At 41.6% G+C, this 19,345-nt stretch overlaps 2 protein-coding genes across 2 annotated transcripts; one reads left to right on the top strand and one right to left on the bottom strand.

Annotated features, from left to right (window-relative positions):
- Window positions 1-197: 197 nt before the first annotated feature.
- On the bottom strand, window positions 198-11,383 carry TMEM43 (transmembrane protein 43). The gene is made up of 12 exons (XM_005522059.3): window positions 11,232-11,383; window positions 9,830-9,979; window positions 8,717-8,851; window positions 7,943-8,037; window positions 7,171-7,220; window positions 5,938-6,007; window positions 5,507-5,577; window positions 5,219-5,340; window positions 4,553-4,627; window positions 4,371-4,472; window positions 2,935-3,052; window positions 198-1,980 (listed from the first exon to the last, which is right to left on the bottom strand). Exons 1-12 carry the CDS (start codon window positions 11,241-11,243, stop codon window positions 1,778-1,780), a joined length of 1,203 nt encoding a protein of 400 aa, XP_005522116.2. The 5' UTR covers window positions 11,244-11,383; the 3' UTR covers window positions 198-1,777.
- Window positions 11,384-11,489: 106 nt separating this feature from the next.
- Window positions 11,490-18,500, top strand: CHCHD4 (coiled-coil-helix-coiled-coil-helix domain containing 4). Its single transcript, XM_005522060.3, has 3 exons — window positions 11,490-11,704; window positions 13,525-13,623; window positions 17,342-18,500. Exons 1-3 carry the CDS (start codon window positions 11,683-11,685, stop codon window positions 17,629-17,631), a joined length of 411 nt encoding a protein of 136 aa, XP_005522117.1. The 5' UTR covers window positions 11,490-11,682; the 3' UTR covers window positions 17,632-18,500.
- Window positions 18,501-19,345: the final 845 nt, after the last annotated feature.

Raw genomic sequence — 19,345 nt, 5'->3', positions numbered from 1 at the left:
CATGGCAGGCCGGCAGCAGTACACAGACCAGAGAACAGCTTCCCAAAACAAGGAAATATTTGCAGGGCAAACAAAACCCAACAATAAGAAACTAGTTCTTGTGGAAGCTACAAACTAATCCTCCACCTACCTGGGCATTATTCCTGGATATAAAACATGCAATACCTGAATTTAATAAAAAAGCCTACAGACCAACCTTTTGATAAAACTGTATTTTATTAAATATACAAAAGCTCAGCACTGCTGTAGAAAATTGTCACTTCATTTCCAATAAGTAATGCTGGTTAGTGTTCCGCATCACGGGCAAAAGAGCAGCAGTAAGACTGTGCAGCACCACTGCCATGCACAACGCCATCTCCTGTACCCACCCTTTCACTCACTGCTCCTGCTTTCACCAGCAGGACAGAGCTGTGAGACCAAACTGATAATATTCAAATACCAAAAGAATGCAAGTAATTAGGACTAATCAAGTAATTACAAATTCTCAAAAAATTCAGATTTCTATTTCAATATAATTTTCTACCAAACATTTGCTCCACTGTATGTTCAAGTCAAGTTCCTTTGGTACAGAGAACACTCCTCTGAGTCATAAGAGATTTCATAATTGAAAACATTATTTTTGTACTGAATTGTATATACTTATAAAAACCCCCCAAAACACAGTAGCGTAGGGAGGCTCATCTGGAAGTCAGACTCTAGCTTGGTGGAGACTTAAGGGTGTCTCTAACCTCAAGTATTGGTTACAGCAGATAAACATGAGCCATCACAACACTACAAGGCATTCCTCTATTGATACAAAACTAACAATTTAGGCTACAAAAATATATGAAACTAATCAGGCAAAAATGCTTCCATTTCTTAATTTCACAGAGTACTGTCATCGTCCTTACTAAGTGAAATTAAAGAAAGGAACAGTATACAGAGCAAAAAACCCCAACTATTTTAGAGACTACCCATTCACTTATGAAAGTCAATGTTGTTTCAAGGCAGTAAGTTTTATATTTACAGGTGAATGACCTCTGAGCATCCCTTTAAGTGCAATTTGAAGTGAAATTTTTGAAACAGATTGCAATGATATGGTCCAGGCTGTCATTTTGGATGTTTAACCAAGAACAATTTCAGACAGTTAAAACCTGGGGGAAATCAATGTGTCCTGATAAATCTGCCCAACCTCAGAGCACAGCTAACCTGGCCACTCATTACATCAATGACTTTGAAAATCCTCAGTCCAGAATCAGAGGGTTTACATGAATATTGTGTGGAATTCACCTAAGCTATGTTTTCCCTTTGAACACACACACTGCCAAACACATCAGCCATACGAGTGTTCCTGACTGTGCAAACAAGAAAAGGCAGCAGAGGGAGGGTTTGTCAGAGACAAGCAGACACACGTTATTTCCTAAGGACATCTAACCAGGGTCCATGGGATGCAGCTGGCACTTTCTCCAAAACACACAAGGTGCCCCACCCAGCAAGGACTTGCCAGTTGTTCTCAAATCAGGAGAAATTACTAAGCAGTTAAGAGGTACAAATCTGCTTGTTCAGTTACTTACCCAGAATGTTTTTTTCTGCGCAGCTGGCGTCACTGACTTCCCACAAATAGCATCCTATAGTGCCATGGATAACGTGTGCCAAAAATCACACTGAAGCCCCCTCCCCAGCTTTCAGTGCTCGCTGCTGAGCTGTGATTTGCTGTAAGCTTGCTGCAGGAACCAGGCAGAAATGCACTTGGGAAGGTTCTAACCAGGTCTCAGTTCAAGACCTGACCACCTCCTCTTCACTGCTGCTTCTTGGATGGAACACGGGACCTGGCCACCACGATGGGGACTGTGGAGAGCAGCGCGAGGAGCAGGGCCCAGAGTGGGCGGTAGAAGAGCCAGCCCGCAGAGATGGTCAGCAGGGACAGCGAGCTGGCCACACACAAGGCAAACATCTTCAAGCCAACATTAACCAGGTCCCTCACAATAGGAAACCAGTCCACTGCAGAGAGAATTAAACATAGCATGAAGTAGTTGGTAAGATGAGAGTTCAAAAAAAAGTCTGATTCATGCTTAGGATCTGCACCCTAACGACTGCAATCCCAAGACAGACTCAAACTATTTTATCAAGAGCACTGGATTAGGTAGTTCAGCAGAGCATCATCAAGACATTTGATCATTAAGCAACAGCTAAACGTATAAGGCAGTGCTATCCTCATCTCTTCACACAGAAAGAAATCCAAAATGAAGTCTGAAGATTTGTCCAAGGCTTGAGAAGCAGAGGAGACAGATAACCCTGCAGCTATGGAACAAATCTAGGGCAACTGATACAAGCTGCTAGCACAGAAATTCCCTTCTGGCAACAATAAATCTTGGAGCAGCATGTATATGGATAAATAAATCAGAAAATACAAGTTCACAGCTACAAAGTGAATGATATCTTTGATGTCTGAAGTTTATGCAAGTTTGAGGTGTTGTCCTGCCTTTCTGTTTTTACTCCAGCATTTTTTTATATTAAAAGAATAAACAAAAACTTTCTTCGCTGTTTGTTTACAATAGTGTAGAATAACCAGACACAAATTTTATTTCTGTACAACTGCTGACCAAAACCTGTTGGGGGGACCAGTTGTGTGTGGGTGCAGAAAGTAATTGTATTGCAGCACCTTGAATTAGATTTGAAAGAACCAGCCCAACATGTACTTCAGCTTTTTATTTTGGTAAGCATCAGGCTGGGATCTTCTGAGATTGATAAAAGGTATTTGTGTAGGGTTTTTTAATATTCACAAAGCAACCAGTTGGTTTTGCCATCCTGTTTACCTGCAGTTGCCTACAGTGACTTTTCAGATCAAATAAAATCGGAGTTCAAACCAGATTTCTCCTGGTCTCCAAATGAATTAACTCTTTAGGGGTTAGGATCTTACTTCTAGATCATTTTACCTTTCTGTGAAAAACTTACCTAATGTGTAAAAGATTCGAGTCATCAGGCTGATGCCCACAAACATTGAGAGCCAGCCAGCTGCACGGAGGGCCCAGGTCTTCATGGTGTTACTCTCATGCTCCTTCTGAAATACCTCCTGAAAGCAAACACCATCACGGGCAGCCTGTTTCTTGTTCTTTTTCAAGAACTTAATTCCAGTATATTATGAGCCAATCAGAGCCAAGAGCATTTTAGGAGTACAATTACTCTTGCAGAAGATACACTGCAGCTCATTCTGCAGGGTCTGTGCAGTATGGCATTACACTGCAATAGTTTGAATAGTGCAGCATGGGGGAAACTGGCACTTTTCGTAATTAAAACAAAAAAAAGCACCATTCAACACTACCCACAGGCAGAAAGCACACAGGTTTTGCTGCAATTAGATACATTCAACATTACTGTGGAAAATAAGACACTAATAAGTAACTGTAATAAAGAAGGGAGAGTCTGGCTTCATTCTGAAGGAAGAGAGAAAAGGCAAGAATATCCACTGATGGCTGAGGGAAGGTGTGTGAAAGAGAGCAAGCAGGATGGAGGGAAGAAAAGCTAAAAAGTATGTGTGCATTTCATCAGGCAAAGCAAAACATCTCTTTTCAAGAATTCTGAGGAAGATTTTTGGGTTGTGTGACCCTCTGGCTCAACAAAATTTTCACATGAAGATGGCAGGGATGTTAGCACTAAATGGTAAGAGATGTGTAAAACTGATTGATTACTTGCACATACAAGTACTTGATTAATTATTTATTTGTAAACAGTTAATTTTCAATGAAACAAAATTCTATCTAAGATTCAGAGCTTACAGCAGACGGTTCATTCTACTGCTACTTTTTCAAGTCAAAAAAAAGCATTTTTAATGATTTTGGGAGCACCTGTAAACTCTTGACATCTGCTTTTCTTTGCAGCAGGGCATGAAACAATCATTAATGGAAAAAAAATCTACCAAAAAGAGTAAATGAATCACCAAATTGCTGGAGCATGCGGATTTATTGAAGCATAATGCCCCGCCTGAAGGCTCTTTCTCAGCCAGAATAGTAATAAACATTTCAAACAAGTCTAAACTCCTGTTATTAGGAGGTGAAAGGAGAAGAACTCTTATGGTTTATTTAATTAAACCCTGATTTTTACTATTTTTACATGTGACGTGTGCTTGCATGTGTAAGTGGGAAACAACCAAGGAGCAAATAAAAACAAAATGAGAAGGCACAGAAACAAACTTTAAAGCAAACAGACAGAATGTGTAGAAACCTGGAAGCAAACACAGGCTACAACCTGTTGTCCAAGAAGGAGGAAGAAAAGCCGATGTTTATACGAGTATCTCCTCCTCTAGAGCAGGTCTGAAGGAGAGTAAGAGCTTCCTCTTCTGCTGCTTCCGCACTACCATCTCGAGTTTTAACCCTTCACTAGAAGAGTCTCACCTCCACAGAGAGGTCCCCAGGGTAGAGAATCTCCAGAACATCTCCAGACTTGGTAGGATAAGGAACCAGTTGATCACCTCGCTGCCGAGCAATCACAGTCACCTTGGAAGAGAGAGAAAAATATTTACTGGTTACTGAGTTGGGAACAGGGCTTGCAAAAACAGAAACAGCTGAATATTCACCTTATCAGCAGAGCCCAACCGGGGATCATCTCCACTCAGACCTGCATAGAAGAAAGAGACACGAAGGTCTCCAACCTACAAACAAAAGAAGACTGCAAGTCAAGAAAGATTGTTTTACAAAAGGGAATCACAGGAAAGATTCACAGCACAGGAGCATCCTTTATTTATCAACACTTTTTCTGAACATTTATGTCAGGAATGACTGAGCCAGAATCATTTCCAAGCCATCCTTTCCTCGGGACAAGCTGGCAGCTGGAACAGGAGAGCTCAAATGCTGTTTTGCAATATCCCTCTGATTAAGCTCCAGGAGCACATGATATGCTTTGTTCATCCCTCATCATGCCATCTTTTGGCAAAACAGAGCAGGCAGCACTATTTGACAACAAGCTGTTTGATTGTACTCCTAAATTCAGCAAGGCAGAGGTGGAACCCACCCCCCAGCACCATCACCTTCCATTTAAAAGCACAGCAGACTTGAGAAAACACTGAACAAAGAAATGGGATTGGAAGCCTTCTGCAAGGGAAGCTCTCATTCTGAAGGGCTGCACTAAGGGAGTCATCCTATGTGATGGTCTGCACTCCATTTTCTATCCATTAAATAGAAATGGGACATGCCCTTTTTCACACACAAATAATCACTACTTTAGTTTATCTTTCCCATCTTACTTCTGGACGCTTGGGATTGTCGCTGTGATAGAAGTAATCTCCTCCTCGGGTAACATCAGCATGGGGATCCTCCAGGTGTGATAAGCTCAACTGCTTGAAATCATCAATTTTATCCACAAGACCTGAGCAGAATAAAGCATCAAGCTGAGGCTCAGTGTCTAACATGGAACAGCCAATTTGCTGGCTGGCTTCCTGATTTATCACCTGACATGACAGCTATTGTGGAAAGAACCAAAATCCATTGCTGATACAACAGCAGACACAAAGTCAGGACAAAACAATCCTTACCCTTGGAAAGATAAAAGCTGCCAATCTGGACATTAGGAGAAACAGCAGTGAAAGACTCCACAGCCATGGCACTGAGGAACAGAGATAGTCCCTGATTAGTCCCAGGATTGTGATCAAACTCTTGATTTGCAGTATGTAATGTATAGCACAGAAAAGGTACTGTGGCAAACATCAGGAGAAACTCAAAGTCTTGATGTGAAAACAAATCCTTCAAGAGACTATCCAGACTGCATACTGTTGGAGCCATTAAATTAAGCTAAGCCATCACTGCTCTGAGCTGCTCTAATTTCTTTAAGCCTTTGTTCTCCCAACTACCAAAAGAACAGCAGTTTCCATCTACTGAACTCTGTTATGAAATCAGTCATTTAGATTTCATCTTTGATCAGATGCAGTGACAGAATTCAGAGGGACTGTGCCAGATGGTACCTCACCTCGGGTTCTTGTGTCCAATTTCTCGATCAAAGTTTCTGCTGTTCACAATTTCTGATTTCCACTCTGTATCTAAACAGAATGATAAGAAGGTTGAGTAAAAGACACTCAGATCTCATTTACTGAAGACACTTGTGTTTTGCCAACACACAAGTCAGCAATTAAATATTTATTTTAATTGACAATAAACTTTCCCTAAGGTGAGTCTGCTTTGCCCATGATGGCAATTGGAAAGCCGTCACCCTATCTTTCAACCTGTCCTTCACTCCTGTCATTCCCAGTTTCCTCCCCAGTCCTGGAAGTCTCCCAAGGGGAGAGTAATCAAGCAGCTCTGTGGGTCCACAGCTGGCATACATCGACATTTACAGGACAGAATCCATCAATCTTGAGAGGACAGCTGTTTTTTTGGATGGCATTTCTTTTTGTTCCCTGTTACTGTGAGCCTGTTTTTCATGGCTCACAATCACCAACTTCGCCCCTTATGTACCATGATACAGGGTCTCCATGCCTCACTCAGCTGAGCATTTTTATATGATCACACCCAGAAGCTGCTGCACACCCACGTTACACATCCATGTGCTTTGATCAGAGCTAAATGAAGCACAGAGACTGATCTCCCAAAACACAATGACTCAGAGTACTTTTCTGCCACTGGGTAGATCAGAATAATGCACCCAGTTCTGCTCCTGCCAAAAAACACTTGGCAAAAGCCACAGTGCACATCAGAAGGTGCTGGTGGTTTTCACTGGCTGGTATCAACATCTAAACAGGTTCTCTACAGGCTCCCTTACAAGCTGGAGCTACCCTGCTTTTCCCTGTCTATTCTCTTCTGCTCACAGCTGACATTCCCAATTACTCCATGTCTGAAGTGTAATCTCAGGTGTGGCTTTGAACACACTCTCATCTCTGGTCACTGAGGACCTTGTGGGCCCTATTTCTGGAACATCCTATCCCTGGATGTTCTTCTCAACTTTTAGGGGTTTTAAAACAAGACTCAGATTTTCTGTAGCCCTTGCTTGCTGACAGCATGTCTTCTTTCACCTCAGTTACCTCAGGGAAGGGAGGTTCTGTCATTTGTTTAGGAAAGAGAATTTTTGCCTATTTCTTCACATTCCTTTTCCAAAAAGAAAATACAGGTTTTGTAACAAAAATCAAAAAACACACACACGCACACGTGTGCATAAGCCCAAAGTTACATGCATAAAACGGAAGGGGCTTTCTGCTGATCAACTTACTGTATGAATACGTTGTCTCTTTCTTAATCTCACCATTCTCCTCATATTCCCTGCAGAGAAAAAGGGCTGGGATGAGAACCAGAACAGTGCACACACCCTGCTCAGGGCAGAATACATTTCACCAGTGAAATGCACAGACCAATCTCTGGCAACACAGACTTATCTTTATACATAACCTAGTTCTTCTTCGAACTACCTTTTCTGAAGACAGATTTTCTTTACCATGAGAAAACTACACAAATGCTCAACAGCCACAACCTTTTTATTCCCATGTTTTGAACAAAGAGGTGTTGACTAGATCGATGAGGAATAACCAGAATTAAATACAGTGAGACAAGCTGGCCCAAATCAAGTCTCTAACAGATGCTGCACCATAAGCATGCTAAAACTGAGAAATTATTTTTGACACCTTCACAACCGCTGACCCTTTTTTTTATTATTACATGAAAGACATTTGGAACATGAATTCTGTGCAGTCACACATACATAATAGCTAATAACATTCATACTAGCATTGGTGGAATTATTAGCAATAGCAGAAATGTTTTTCTTATTTGGGTTGCAACTATTAGCAGAGCAGTTAACATCTCTCAAGGAAATTAAAATGATTCTCTGAAGGAAAAAAATCCAAGAGCTCTAGAATTGTTTTGCTATAAAGTGTTTTTTTTAGTTTGTTTTTTTTTCTTAGGTATAAGGAAAGAAAAAAAAATGTGATAGGATCCTGGTAACACAACAGCCTCATAAACTACTTTTAAAGATTACTTTCACTTACTTGGAATCTTCATATTCTACCCACTGGTACATTTCCACGTTACGCTTAAGTTTGACAGCTTGGATGGAGAGCCCATAGCTGGGGTCAAACAAAGGCTGTGCAAAAATACATGAAAATATAAGTCAGTGTAAATGCTATATCTCACAACCTCAAACACTCTACTTTTACTACTGAATCCATTTACACACCTCACTGTACAGCTAGCACTATCTTACACACGTGAACATGGTATAAATGTTACGAACAGGAATGTCTCTGGAAAATCTGACCTGAAGAATCCTTATCAAAAGTTATTGCCACAGTGAAGAATGAAACCAGAATACTGACTATGGGTTTACAGGTTTCAGTGTTTAAACTAGGAGATTCTGTTTTGCTGAAAGGTGCTGTGTCAATGTGTGTGGACCATGGAAAATGTCACCACTACTGAAAAGTCAGAACTTGCAAAGCTTCTGTGCTGCAAGAGCCTGAAGACTTATCAATATCATGAGTACACAACAGGTTCCCTACACAAATGGCAACTGAAATTATCCACAAAAAGCAGCTTGAGGGTAAACATTGCCAGAGTTGGTACTGGCTTGGAGAAGTGAGTGCAAGGCCATTCAGCATCTTCCTGGTTCCAGGCCAAGAACCAGAGCTTGAGTGGTAGCTGGCAATGCTTAGAGGAGGAAAAAAGCCATGTGTCTTTTCCTGGATACCAAACAAAACTTTGACAAAGACTTTTCCTTCCCTCCAAACTTGAAATACTAATTTCTTCCAAGATACTATTTTATTTACCTTAGATGTACTCAGAGCTCCAGCCAAGTGCACCAGTCTCCCCTCATTCTGCTGAGAGATACCATGGATGCTGTCAAGAGGGATCACAATAGAAAGCCCCTCCTCGAGAGACTTGGCTGTCCTGACAGCTCGTCCCTGCAATGAGGAAAACAGAAATCAAGTTGTTCAGAATCAATGTCACAGCAGTATTTTGTTAACAAGGTTAGCAGACAAGTGAACTGATGACCAGAAGGAATGCTTGCATATTCAGCCTAAGGCATATTTTTGAAACACACTTGTACTTCTCCATTCTCTGTGTCTGAGCCAGTTTGGGGCAGTACTTCTCACCCAGGCAGCAGGATCATTAATATTGACTAAGCTTCTCAAACAGATCCAAATTCTTCCTATAAAGGTCCAAACTTAATGCTCTTCACCTCTTACCTTGTCCATTATTCCTGAATAACTGCAAAAATGTTACAGATTACAGTTCATTTTTCCAGACACATATATTGACTCCTTGGCAGAAGTTTTCCCTGCCTTACCATCATATCTCGATGTGCTTGTTCTTCTGCAAAGTCATCAAAATTTGGAATAGTTATTTTTTTCCTCTTGAAGAGGTATGAAAGGAAGTCTCTAAGTGAAAATTATGATCTCCACTCCAAAATTGCAATAACAAGTACATTTTCAATGGTAGAGTGTTCAGATTCCTGTTTTTTTTTTTTTTTAAATCTAAACCCAAGAAATAATACTGAGAAAAAAAATGAATAATTACCACCCCCAATTTTGCTACATGGGGTATGAATTTCTTTAAAGTACTTAAAACAACACTAGAAATTAAAACCTTTTGTTACCTCAAAGAAAAAGAGAAGGCTGGAATGTGGCTGGCTCATGCACATTGGGCTGCCTCTTACCACAGTCTGTTTTGTCATCAGTTTACAAGCTTTGGATCTTATCTCTCATCACACACTGCTACTGTCTCTACCACACCTAGTTCCAGACAAATACTACCTGTGGCCTGTGATTTCACTTTTCTGTTATATCCCAAACACAAACACCAAGTCCCCAGACAAAACCTCCTCTTCTCATAGATCAAGTAAGAAAGCTGTGTACAAACACTGACAGTATTGCACTTACTTCATTGGTAAAAAGAAGGTAGAAAGCCAGAAGAAATGTCACAAGTCCAATAAACATGCCTGCAGAAGTCTCACTGAGCCGCTCCAGGAACCCTGGTTTGGGCTCACTTGTGATTTTAACATGCTCTTTTCTGCTGCCTGTGTCAGAGAACTGTTGAAAATAAACCAAATGTGCAATATTGGTGTGAAAGGGGAAAGCATTCAGTTTCAAAACAAGTCTTTTAGCTTTGTTAGCACTGCTGCCCAAAGATCAGAACCTCTTGCCTTGCACCAAAACTTTCCCACACTTAGTAAATGCCTTATCACACTTTTGATACTAGAAACACATTCAATAAATAAAACTCCAGCCTAACAGAGAAAAAACCAAACAAATTTCTATTAAAGTGGTTCTACATATTCAAGCTTTCTTCAGTCTGCCTCCAGGTTCTGTATTTGGAGTCCACACCCTGCACTGAGGCCATGACAAATTGAGTAATAGTCCTGAATTCCTGACCAGCTAAAACACTGCTATAAATAACAAATTATGATTCATCTCACCAGTAAAAAGAGTAAATAAAATAACTATATCCAGGGTAACAATAACCTATAACAAGGCACAGGACTAAGATGGGAGCCCAGGGGTTTATCTGTGCATACGCGACTTGTGGGGAGTTACCAAATTCAACTTCAGCACACACACACAGCCAAGGCAGGGCATGGCATTTCTCTGTATACGGAAAATCACGCTATGAAAAGCCAGTGTCCATAAAGGAGACAGAGGAGTCCTGCAACTTTATTGAATAAAGGGAGAGTCCACAGGGGCACACGGCCGCGTGGTTTTCTCTCTCGAGGTTTCGGAGGGCGCAGCTTCTTTTCATCCTAAACTCTCCTCTCATCCTAAACTCCCGGTCGCACGTTGCCCTCTTCCTTTCCCCACTGGCTGAGGCACTGGGGAGGTACAGCCTTCCCGAACCGCCTGCCACATATCTGCCCCTTGAACCTACTGTTTTACCCCAAAGTTCAGAAGTTCACACTTATGGAGACCCACTTTCTGTTTCATGAGTTAGGCAGTCTGGGCTCTGCAACAAACCTGCTGCCCAAAGTTCAGAAACTCAGGCTTGTGCAGACCCACTTTCTGTCTCAGGAGCTGTCTCGGCTCTGCAACCAACCTGCTGCCCAAAGGCAGCAGAAACATTAAGACCCATTTCAAAGCCATTAACACCCATACCTTCACCCACTGAATTATTTGTAAAGACATTAGCACACATCTTCTCTCTCATCTGGCTCATCTGGCTGTGCCCGGCGGGCTGTGAGCGGCACAGGGCCCTGGCCACAGCCCGGGCACCTCGGGGGTGAACGGGGCGACCCGGGCCGCCGCCACACGGAGTGCGGAGCAGCGGCGGGGCCGAACGAGCAGCACTTACGTTCCTCGACATCCTGAGCCTCTCACTCCCCCCGGGAACCACAACTCAGGGGCCACCAGAGCCGCGCACCGCCAACCTCGCCTTCACCCGCCTCAGGGCTCCCCCGCCCCCGAGCCACTCCCCGCCGGCAGCGGCGCACGCCGGGACGCGTAGTTCCCGCAGCGGGGGGGGGAGCCCTTCCTTCCTCCTTCCCTTCCCGCCTCCCTCTCTCTCCTCCCTGCCGGGGCAGGCGGGGCTGTGGTGCGGCGGGGCCGGGCCTGGCGGAGCCCTGCGGCCGGCAGGAGGTGCGTCAGCGGCCGCCTCAGGGCCGGGAAGGCGCTTCCGGAGGCGGGAGGTCGCGGCGTGGAGCAGCGGCGCGGCGCTGCCCGAGCGGTGCCGGCGGGACGGCAGGAGCGGAGCGGCGGGGCCCGTGTGCGGCGCGCTGCGGAGGAAGGCACCGGCCGGCTCCGCCATGTCGTACTGCAGGCAGGAAGGTGCGCCCCCGTGTCCTCCCAATGTCACCCGCCGGGCGGGCTCGCCGCGAGGCGGCCGGGGGTGGGTGCGCCGCGGGATGACCGCCCCCTCCCCGCAGCCCGTGAGGGGCAGAGGAAGCCGGAGTGGAGAAGGAAGCGCGGCAGCCGCCCGCGGTCCCTGTAGCGGGGCAGCTGTTTCCTCGCCTCCCGCCGCCGACCTTTCTCCTCACGGAGGGCGGGAAGGGCGGCGGGGCCATGAGGCGGCAGCACGGCGCGTGGGGACGGTGCGGGCCGGCTGCGGCCGGACGTGCCCCGCAGGGACCGTGTGCTGAGGCGTGCGGGCAGGGCAGCTCCCGGCTGCGGAGCGCCTTCTGCCCGCAGGGGTTAAATTTATCCCAGCCTAGCTGAGTGGCCAGAGGTGTGGAGTTCTGTCTTTTTAAGGTCGATGGACAGAATGGGTAGAGTGCGAGCTTTTCTGTATAATTTTGTACAGGTGGTGGTATTTATGACTCTTGACCACTTCTTAAATTGGCAGATACGTAGATGAATATCTAGATGCATGTCTGTACCTACATATGTATACATAAATATATTTACACTCTTAAGTAATGCGAAGTGGCTAAATGTAAAGTTTCAGACTGGAAAAAAAGCGTCAGTAGTTCTAAATGCCATTTATAAGTTACAAACTTGGACACAGACTATAAACTGCATTGAGGTAGTCATAACCTATGGACCTCTTTTATGCTGTGCTTTGTTTAATTTTGCAAGATCTGTAAGTTGCCTTATGCAACCCTACAAAATTGCAGTGACGGGGTTGGAGTTCGTGTGTTTCTAGCTCCTTTTATATGAGAAATGACCGAACATTCCACATTGTAAAGTGTGCTGGAGTGCAATGCAGAGTTGTAAGAAAACTGTTTCCCTTGTTTTTAAAGTGTTAGATTTGTCTGTTTTTCAGACACGTTTAAATGCATGGTTACTGAGCAGAGTTAAGTTATTGAATGTCTGCTAGCTGAGGTCACACTGAGGGGCCAGGAAATTCTAATTTCTAGTACGCCAAGTTGCTGTAGTGGCCTTTATGAGTTTGGAGAATTCTTGGGGAATTTACCATTTTTTCCACTCTTAGGATACTTAGTTGCGTACTCAGAAGAGTTTCAGCTAGCCGTTCTCTGCTTGTGCCTCAGACTGTGTGTTAGAGCTTTGCAGGGTGGTTAGAAAACTAAAACTACTGAAGTTTCCAGCCAAACCTCTCCCGACCCTGCTACAGAATGTTTTAGTTAAATCAAGAGCAGGAAATTCACTCCGTTGGATTTCCATCCCTTGTGATGTTCACAGCACCTTTCAATGTAGTTAGTTCTATATGGTGATGACTATCTTCAGTTTTTAATTCAGATGATTAATGTAAAATACTACACCAGTCTTCAGCAAAGAGCACTGTTATTAATAAGTTTCTATTGAACACTTTACTGTTATTATAGCTTTCACTTTTTTTTTTTATTCTAAATCCTTCATCTGCTTTAGTCTTGATATTGGAGTAATTTGAGTTTGTTTTGAAACAGCTTTTTAACTTAGCAGTTCAGTGAACTGTACTGTGATCTGCAGCCATTACAGGACATTGCTATGAAAATTGCTTTTGAATAACAGAATTTCAGTGTGTATGTGTTCCTCTGAACTAGTAACTGTTCTAATTGAAGGTGATTAAGTACAACAGTTCATTCTCTATTAACATTAGTGCATCATTGATATTGAATATATCATTACCTTGTGGTGTTCAGTAGTTTTGTAAATGACTCTTTCTGTCTCAGATTTCTCTGAACTTTTGCTTCTTGTCTCCTCCATGGTAGGAAAAGACAGAATAATATTTGCAACCAAGGAGGACCATGAGACACCGAGCAGTGCTGAGCTGGTTGCAGATGACCCAGATGACCCTTACGAAGAGCAAGGTCAGTAGTGAGCAGAAGAATGGAAGTAAGGGATGTTATATCATATATAAATCCAACAGAAAACAAACCCTCTATGAGTTATAAAAGCTCAAGCATATTTAAGGACTGAGGGCAGCTGGTTATGCAGTACATACCCAAACTGTTGGTAGTTTTAACTGCCAGATTAGGACATTACTAATGACACACTTTCGTCCAGTATTTCTTTCTCTACACTTGTAATGGTTTGTCTTAGTGGCCTGTTCAAATAATCAATTGATGGCTTTTAGTTTTGGTTAGTAGCCAGGGATAAGCAGGGATACCTTTTCCTTTTATTAATAAAGTTAGAGCCTAATCAAGTGAAAATTATGTTTGTTTTTTCCAAGTTTTAAGTAACAGCATGTAATTTTCAGAGAATCTGAAGTGAGTTACATATCACTGTCATTGATGTGAGTTGCTCATCTGGTTGTGTGCAGCTGAAATTGCACAATTTGGTGATCTTTGAGTATCTGATTTAATATAAATTAATAGCTGGCTAATCAATACTGTTAGCAATATAATCAGTATCTTTCAGTGGCACATGACGGATAAGTTAAAATTATTGAGTTTTCAACTGTAGTCATCTTGCCTTGAAAAGATAAAAGTTTTCATGAAGATTACAGTTCTTGTATGAAGTATATCTAACCTGCAAATAGAGATTTAAGAAAGCAGAGTATTTCTGAGACCAAGACATACAATATTCTGGTTGCACAGACCAAATAACAGGTAAATGAAATAATCTTCCAATCATGATGATTTAATAAGTTTTGCCCTGGGCTAATCATTATCTTGAAAATGTGAATTTAGGTTATGTTTTTATTAATTACTTCTATGTTTACAGGTCTTTCTGCCTCTTTGTGTGAAGTGATCAAATTGGTTTCAGCTCAACTGAGGCTGAAGTAAATTCTTCAGGCTCTTTGAAATTTAGTTAGAAAGTGAAAGTTATGTTTTCTAAAGTGTCTCCAAGACCTTTAGAGGGCAGCATTTAAGCAGTTTAGTAGCTGGAGCTCTCAGGGTCTCTTTGTTAGCTGTTATGGTGTGTACTGTCATTTGAACCACCCCTTCCTATGTCATTAACTTTTCTTGTACGTAGATTTGTGTTGAAATGTTGCTGCTTTTATCTGCCTCTTTTGGCTTCATTACAGCTGTATATAGTCAGTTATATATCCAAAAGTTTTTCTCACATTTCTCACAGGACAGTAAGTCTGTTGATGACCTGGTGTGACATGCGTTTGGGTAATAAACAAGTCAAAATTAAAAGAATCACTTTATTTTTGTTAAAATGCCATAGCAGTTGGTTGCTCTTATGTCTATTTTCCTGGACGTGGAAAGTCTGTGGTGAAGAGGAGAAGTGATGGGGTTTGTTTCCTAGCAACCCTGCATTTACAGAATGTTAGGTCACTTTCTTCCTCAACAGTAGGTCAGAGAATAAAAGGGGAAAGCCTGGAGCTTTTAATGTCACCTTACAGGGACAGTGTGTGTCTGTGGCATTCAAAATGAGAAACTATAAACTATGTTTAAGTGTTGTCAATAAGTTTGGGTGGGGATTTCTTGTTGTGTGGTTTTCTTTGTTAGTTTGTTGAGTTTTCTTCTTAGTATGTGGTAAATTACTGCTGTGTTTTAAAGTCTGAAAAACCACTTGAATGACCCAGAGCTACAGTGCATTAGATCAGAGGAGAGAAAATGGACACATCACAGAAAGTAGCTGCATCTAATAGGAGTGAAGCTTATGGGCAGGAAAGACATGGGTAAAATGGTTTGGAGTCTGCTGAAATGCTGACGGTCTGTCTTGCATGGCTTTTATTTAAAAGAAAATTGGGAAGGGTTTTGCTGTACCTAGTGTAAAATGCAGGTTTTTCTAATTTAGCTTCTATTTGGAATAGAAGATAGGGTTTCCAGTGTTCAAATTCTGTTGAACTATAACTATAATTAACTATAAAGACTCTTCACATGTTTTCTTCTGTGCCAAAGACACCAGTCATATCTGGGAAAGAATAGATGCATCATACAGACCTACCATAATCTGTACTGTTTTCTAATAACCTGAAACTTGGGTTTGAGGTTTTGGTTTTTTGTAGGGGCCTTTTACATACTTGAGATAGACATGTAGTTTGGTATTTGTTAATTTTTGATGGTTCTTATTTTGTCCCAGACATTAGTCTTTGAGCAGTCTACTTGAGTCAATAGATGGTCAGGAAAACCTGTGTTCTGTTTCCCTTAGCATAAAAACCAGTTGTATGCTGCTCTTATTTCTGTCAATATTTTGTTGTTGTTGTATCAGCTGGGAGATTTTGGTAGGCAAAATGTTAATGGATCACTTTAAGCTAAAAACATTGAAAGAAAAAAATCACGTGAAATGGAAAGGCAGACAAACTGGAGTAAGTTCAGGTTAGGATTTCATACGGCAGTGAAGATCACAGTTCACTGTCTGTGCATTTTGACAACTGTGGCTGATGGAAACAAACTAAGAATTCATTTGCAGTGGTTTTGAAAAACTATTGTTACTGTAAAGCTTCTTTTTAGTCCTATGTGTTGCAGATGGTGGAGCTTAAACATGAAGGATTCCTGGTTTTCACCAACAACTTGGCTGCCATCAGTTAGAATGATTTTTTATTTTATTAAGCTTACATGAAGAAGGCACTGATGAGTTTTATGCATGCAAAGTGACTTTTATTAGCGTTACAGCTGTGATGGGAAGGTTGGATAAAAGTACTTACAGAATTGGACCTCAAACACAGATTGGTGCTGGTCTTTCCCTTCTATTTTTCCAGATTTGTTCCTGTCATCTTATTTTAGAGACAGTTTTAAAGTGGTTGCTACAGAGCACTGATGAAGCAAAACCCCGCATTCTTTTAAGAACTTGATGACATGATCAGATGTACAGGACTCTTTCTATGACTAATGATGTCCCTCTCAATCCTGCTTCATTGTGTAAATCAGTTGCCATCTAGAAGAACATATTCCCTTAAATTTCCACCTTGCCAGTCCATCACTGAAGTATTTCTGTCACAACTTTAGCTGTTCCAGGGCAGAGGTTTACAGCTGTTCCAGTTTAGAGTCTGAAGTGATACTTAACTCCTTTCAGTTGTGTTCTAAAGTACAATTTGGTTTCTGGCAACCAGACAGGCTTGCTCTCGCTTGTGTTCTGTGGCACGTGACTTAATCTGTGCTTTACAAATACACTGATTTTTGTTTTTGCAGTTCTGGTCTTCTGGCTGAAATTTGGAGGGGGAAAGTTGTGGGTTGTTATTTCAGAGTTTATTTAAAACAAGAAGAAAAATGCATCCATTTGATTTGATTTAAAAGATTTCTAGGCTTAATATTGTATGTAAATTCTTATTACTTGTGTGGCATGTTTTTAATGCTTGCTTGTTCCCCTGACAGAGTCTGGCAAATCAATTGACTTGACTTCTATCTGTTTTGCAGTTCCTTTAGAATATTCTCAGTGGTCTGTAGTCCAGGGAGAAGGATTTAGTTCAGAGAGGGATAGAGAGCTAATCTCACTTGTGCCATTAAAGGATTATACAGATCAGAGGGAGAAACAGACTGGCTGGAAAGTGAAAGGTGTTTATCAGCCTTGGAGCTACAGAACTAAGATGGCATTATAAGTGCCTGAGTTCACACCTGCAGCCCAGCAGCTGTCGCTGAGTGAAACCAACATTTGGAAGGAGCATTAACTTTTCTTCTCTCTTTTTTTGTTCAGGATTGATATTGCCCAATGGAGATATCAACTGGAATTGCCCATGTCTGGGTGGAATGGCTAGTGGTCCCTGTGGGGAGCAGTTCAAGTCTGCCTTTTCTTGTTTCCACTACAGCACAGAAGAAATAAAAGGATCAGACTGTGTGGACCAATTCCGTGCCATGCAGGAATGCATGCAAAAATACCCAGATCTTTACCCTCAAGAGGATGAAAACGATGAGAAGTCCAGCAAAGATTTGGAAGCTGCCTCTATGGAGGCCTCTGCTGCCAAAGAGGAGAAGGGATCCAGCTAATGAAGATGGAAGGAGGCTGTCGTCTCCATTTCTCATTTTCAGAGGCATGGACTTTGCACTGTATCTGTCTTCTGAGTAGTGAGGAAATGTTTCACTGTGTTCTGTGCACTGTATCATAATAAATAATTTATTCCTGAAGGAGAAATCTCAGAGCTGCAGCCTTGCAAATAAATACTGCGAAAAGAGTGAGTGCGTGTGCATACTGTGTAAACTGCTTTGGGAGACACAGTTAAAACTTTAACAGCTGTTCTTTATTCTCAAGTTTTCCTTGAGTTTTGACTTGAATAATGTCTTGAAGTACATAGCTTTCAACTAAAATTCCACTGGCACACCAGGTCTGTCTTCATTTCAGTATATTCTGATCAGTAGCTGCTTTTTTTTTTTCATGTATTCTCTTCTATCAATAAAAATTGCATTAAATGATTCTTTTTCCTTAAGGATTTTTTTTTTTTTTCCAAAGTGATGCAAGACATTGAATATGGCCTAGATCAAGAATTTCTGAAATAATTTCAAATGGTCTTATTAGATTATGCTTGCATTTTATTACTGGCATCAGATCAGGATTGTTGGTAAAATGTTGAAATGCACATCTTCTTTGATTTCATTCACTTACTGCGTTGGCTTTTGCATTTTTAAAAATGGTGTGTTGTGCAACTGATGATTAAAAGGAATTAAGAGAATGTTGGTCACTAGCTTTATTTTTGCTCTGAAAACAGCTTTTGGGTTCCTTTTGTTATTACCTTCTTCAATGTGTAGATGGGCACTTGTAAAATACTTTGAGATACAATAAATTGTTACCTGGTGTAATGATCTCAAAACAGATACTGTGACTTAAGTGCATATTAAAAAGCAACTACTTTTTACCCTTACTGGAAGCTCCTGTGTCTTTGTGCTATGGTGGTTTTTTGTTAACTGATTGGATTTGAGAACTGTTCTGTGCTGTAAGTAGACCTTGAATTAATTTGTGGGTTGTGAAGATCAGTTACTCCAGCTTGTCAGATTTTTATTCTTGTCTTATTCTTTTCTCCCCAGCCCAGGCAGGAAGGCATAAAAAAACCTATAGCATTTTCAGTAGCTGTAGTAGACTGGATCATGAGCCAGCAAATAAACCTAAACAGCTATTAAAATATTTGAAAATTACTTAAGAAGTACAAAAAATTTAATTAGTTCACTATAGTTTAATAGCTGTAGATAAGGGAATACTACATTGTTTGTCTTTCCAAGCAAAAGAATGGCTGAGAGAATTTTTTTTTTTTACAAAAGAAATTGTGGCTGTGGCTTCAGTAACTTCATTACATGTCGGTTTGGGTTATTTTTTTCCTGTCCTTATGTGTTGCTTACCTTCAACTAAAGCATAAAAAATTGTGGTGTCCACAAAGTCCAGCAATGTTTAAACACGTGCCTTTCTCTGTGGGCAGCTCTCAGTGCTCAGCAGCATTCATTCCATATAGCACTTCAGTGTCTTGTTCTTGTTTGCATGAGTGAATTTGGTGCTACTGCTTTTACTGAGTGTTTGAGGGGAAGTTCTGTCAAGTTTTACAATGTGTTTGAGGTGTTTGTATTTCAGGATGGCTGCTGGATCCTCAGCAAGAATCTGTAGGCAGTTAAGTGGCTGATAACTACTCTGTTCTGAGGCCAGCGATAGCAGGGACTCTGGCATCGCTGCTTTTCAAAGAAACAAATTGACACAAAACTTCTCAGTGTGACTCTTTCA

The sequence above is a fragment of the Pseudopodoces humilis genome, chromosome 13, assembly GCF_049639895.1.
Source record: "Pseudopodoces humilis isolate 2021_Gansu_Grassland_sample_001 chromosome 13, ASM4963989v1, whole genome shotgun sequence".
NCBI classification, from domain to species: Eukaryota; Metazoa; Chordata; class Aves; order Passeriformes; family Paridae; genus Pseudopodoces; species Pseudopodoces humilis.
This window is presented reverse-complemented; position numbering and strand designations above follow the sequence as displayed.

Bases quoted from the DNA above. Each gene is read 5' to 3' on its own strand.
- TMEM43 (XM_005522059.3), bottom strand. The intron at 8,852-9,829 runs GTAAGTGCAATA...TCCTCATTGCAG, and splicing joins ACCTTCTTTTTACCAATGAA to GGACGAGCTGTCAGGACAGC. The intron at 4,628-5,218 runs GTAAGATGGGAA...TTTTGTTTGTAG, and splicing joins ACAATCCCAAGCGTCCAGAA to GTTGGAGACCTTCGTGTCTC.
- CHCHD4 (XM_005522060.3), top strand. From the start codon at position 11,683: ATGTCGTACTGCAGGCAGGAAG. The intron at 11,705-13,524 runs GTGCGCCCCCGT...CCTCCATGGTAG, and splicing joins GTCGTACTGCAGGCAGGAAG to GAAAAGACAGAATAATATTT. The intron at 13,624-17,341 runs GTCAGTAGTGAG...TTTTTTGTTCAG, and splicing joins TGACCCTTACGAAGAGCAAG to GATTGATATTGCCCAATGGA.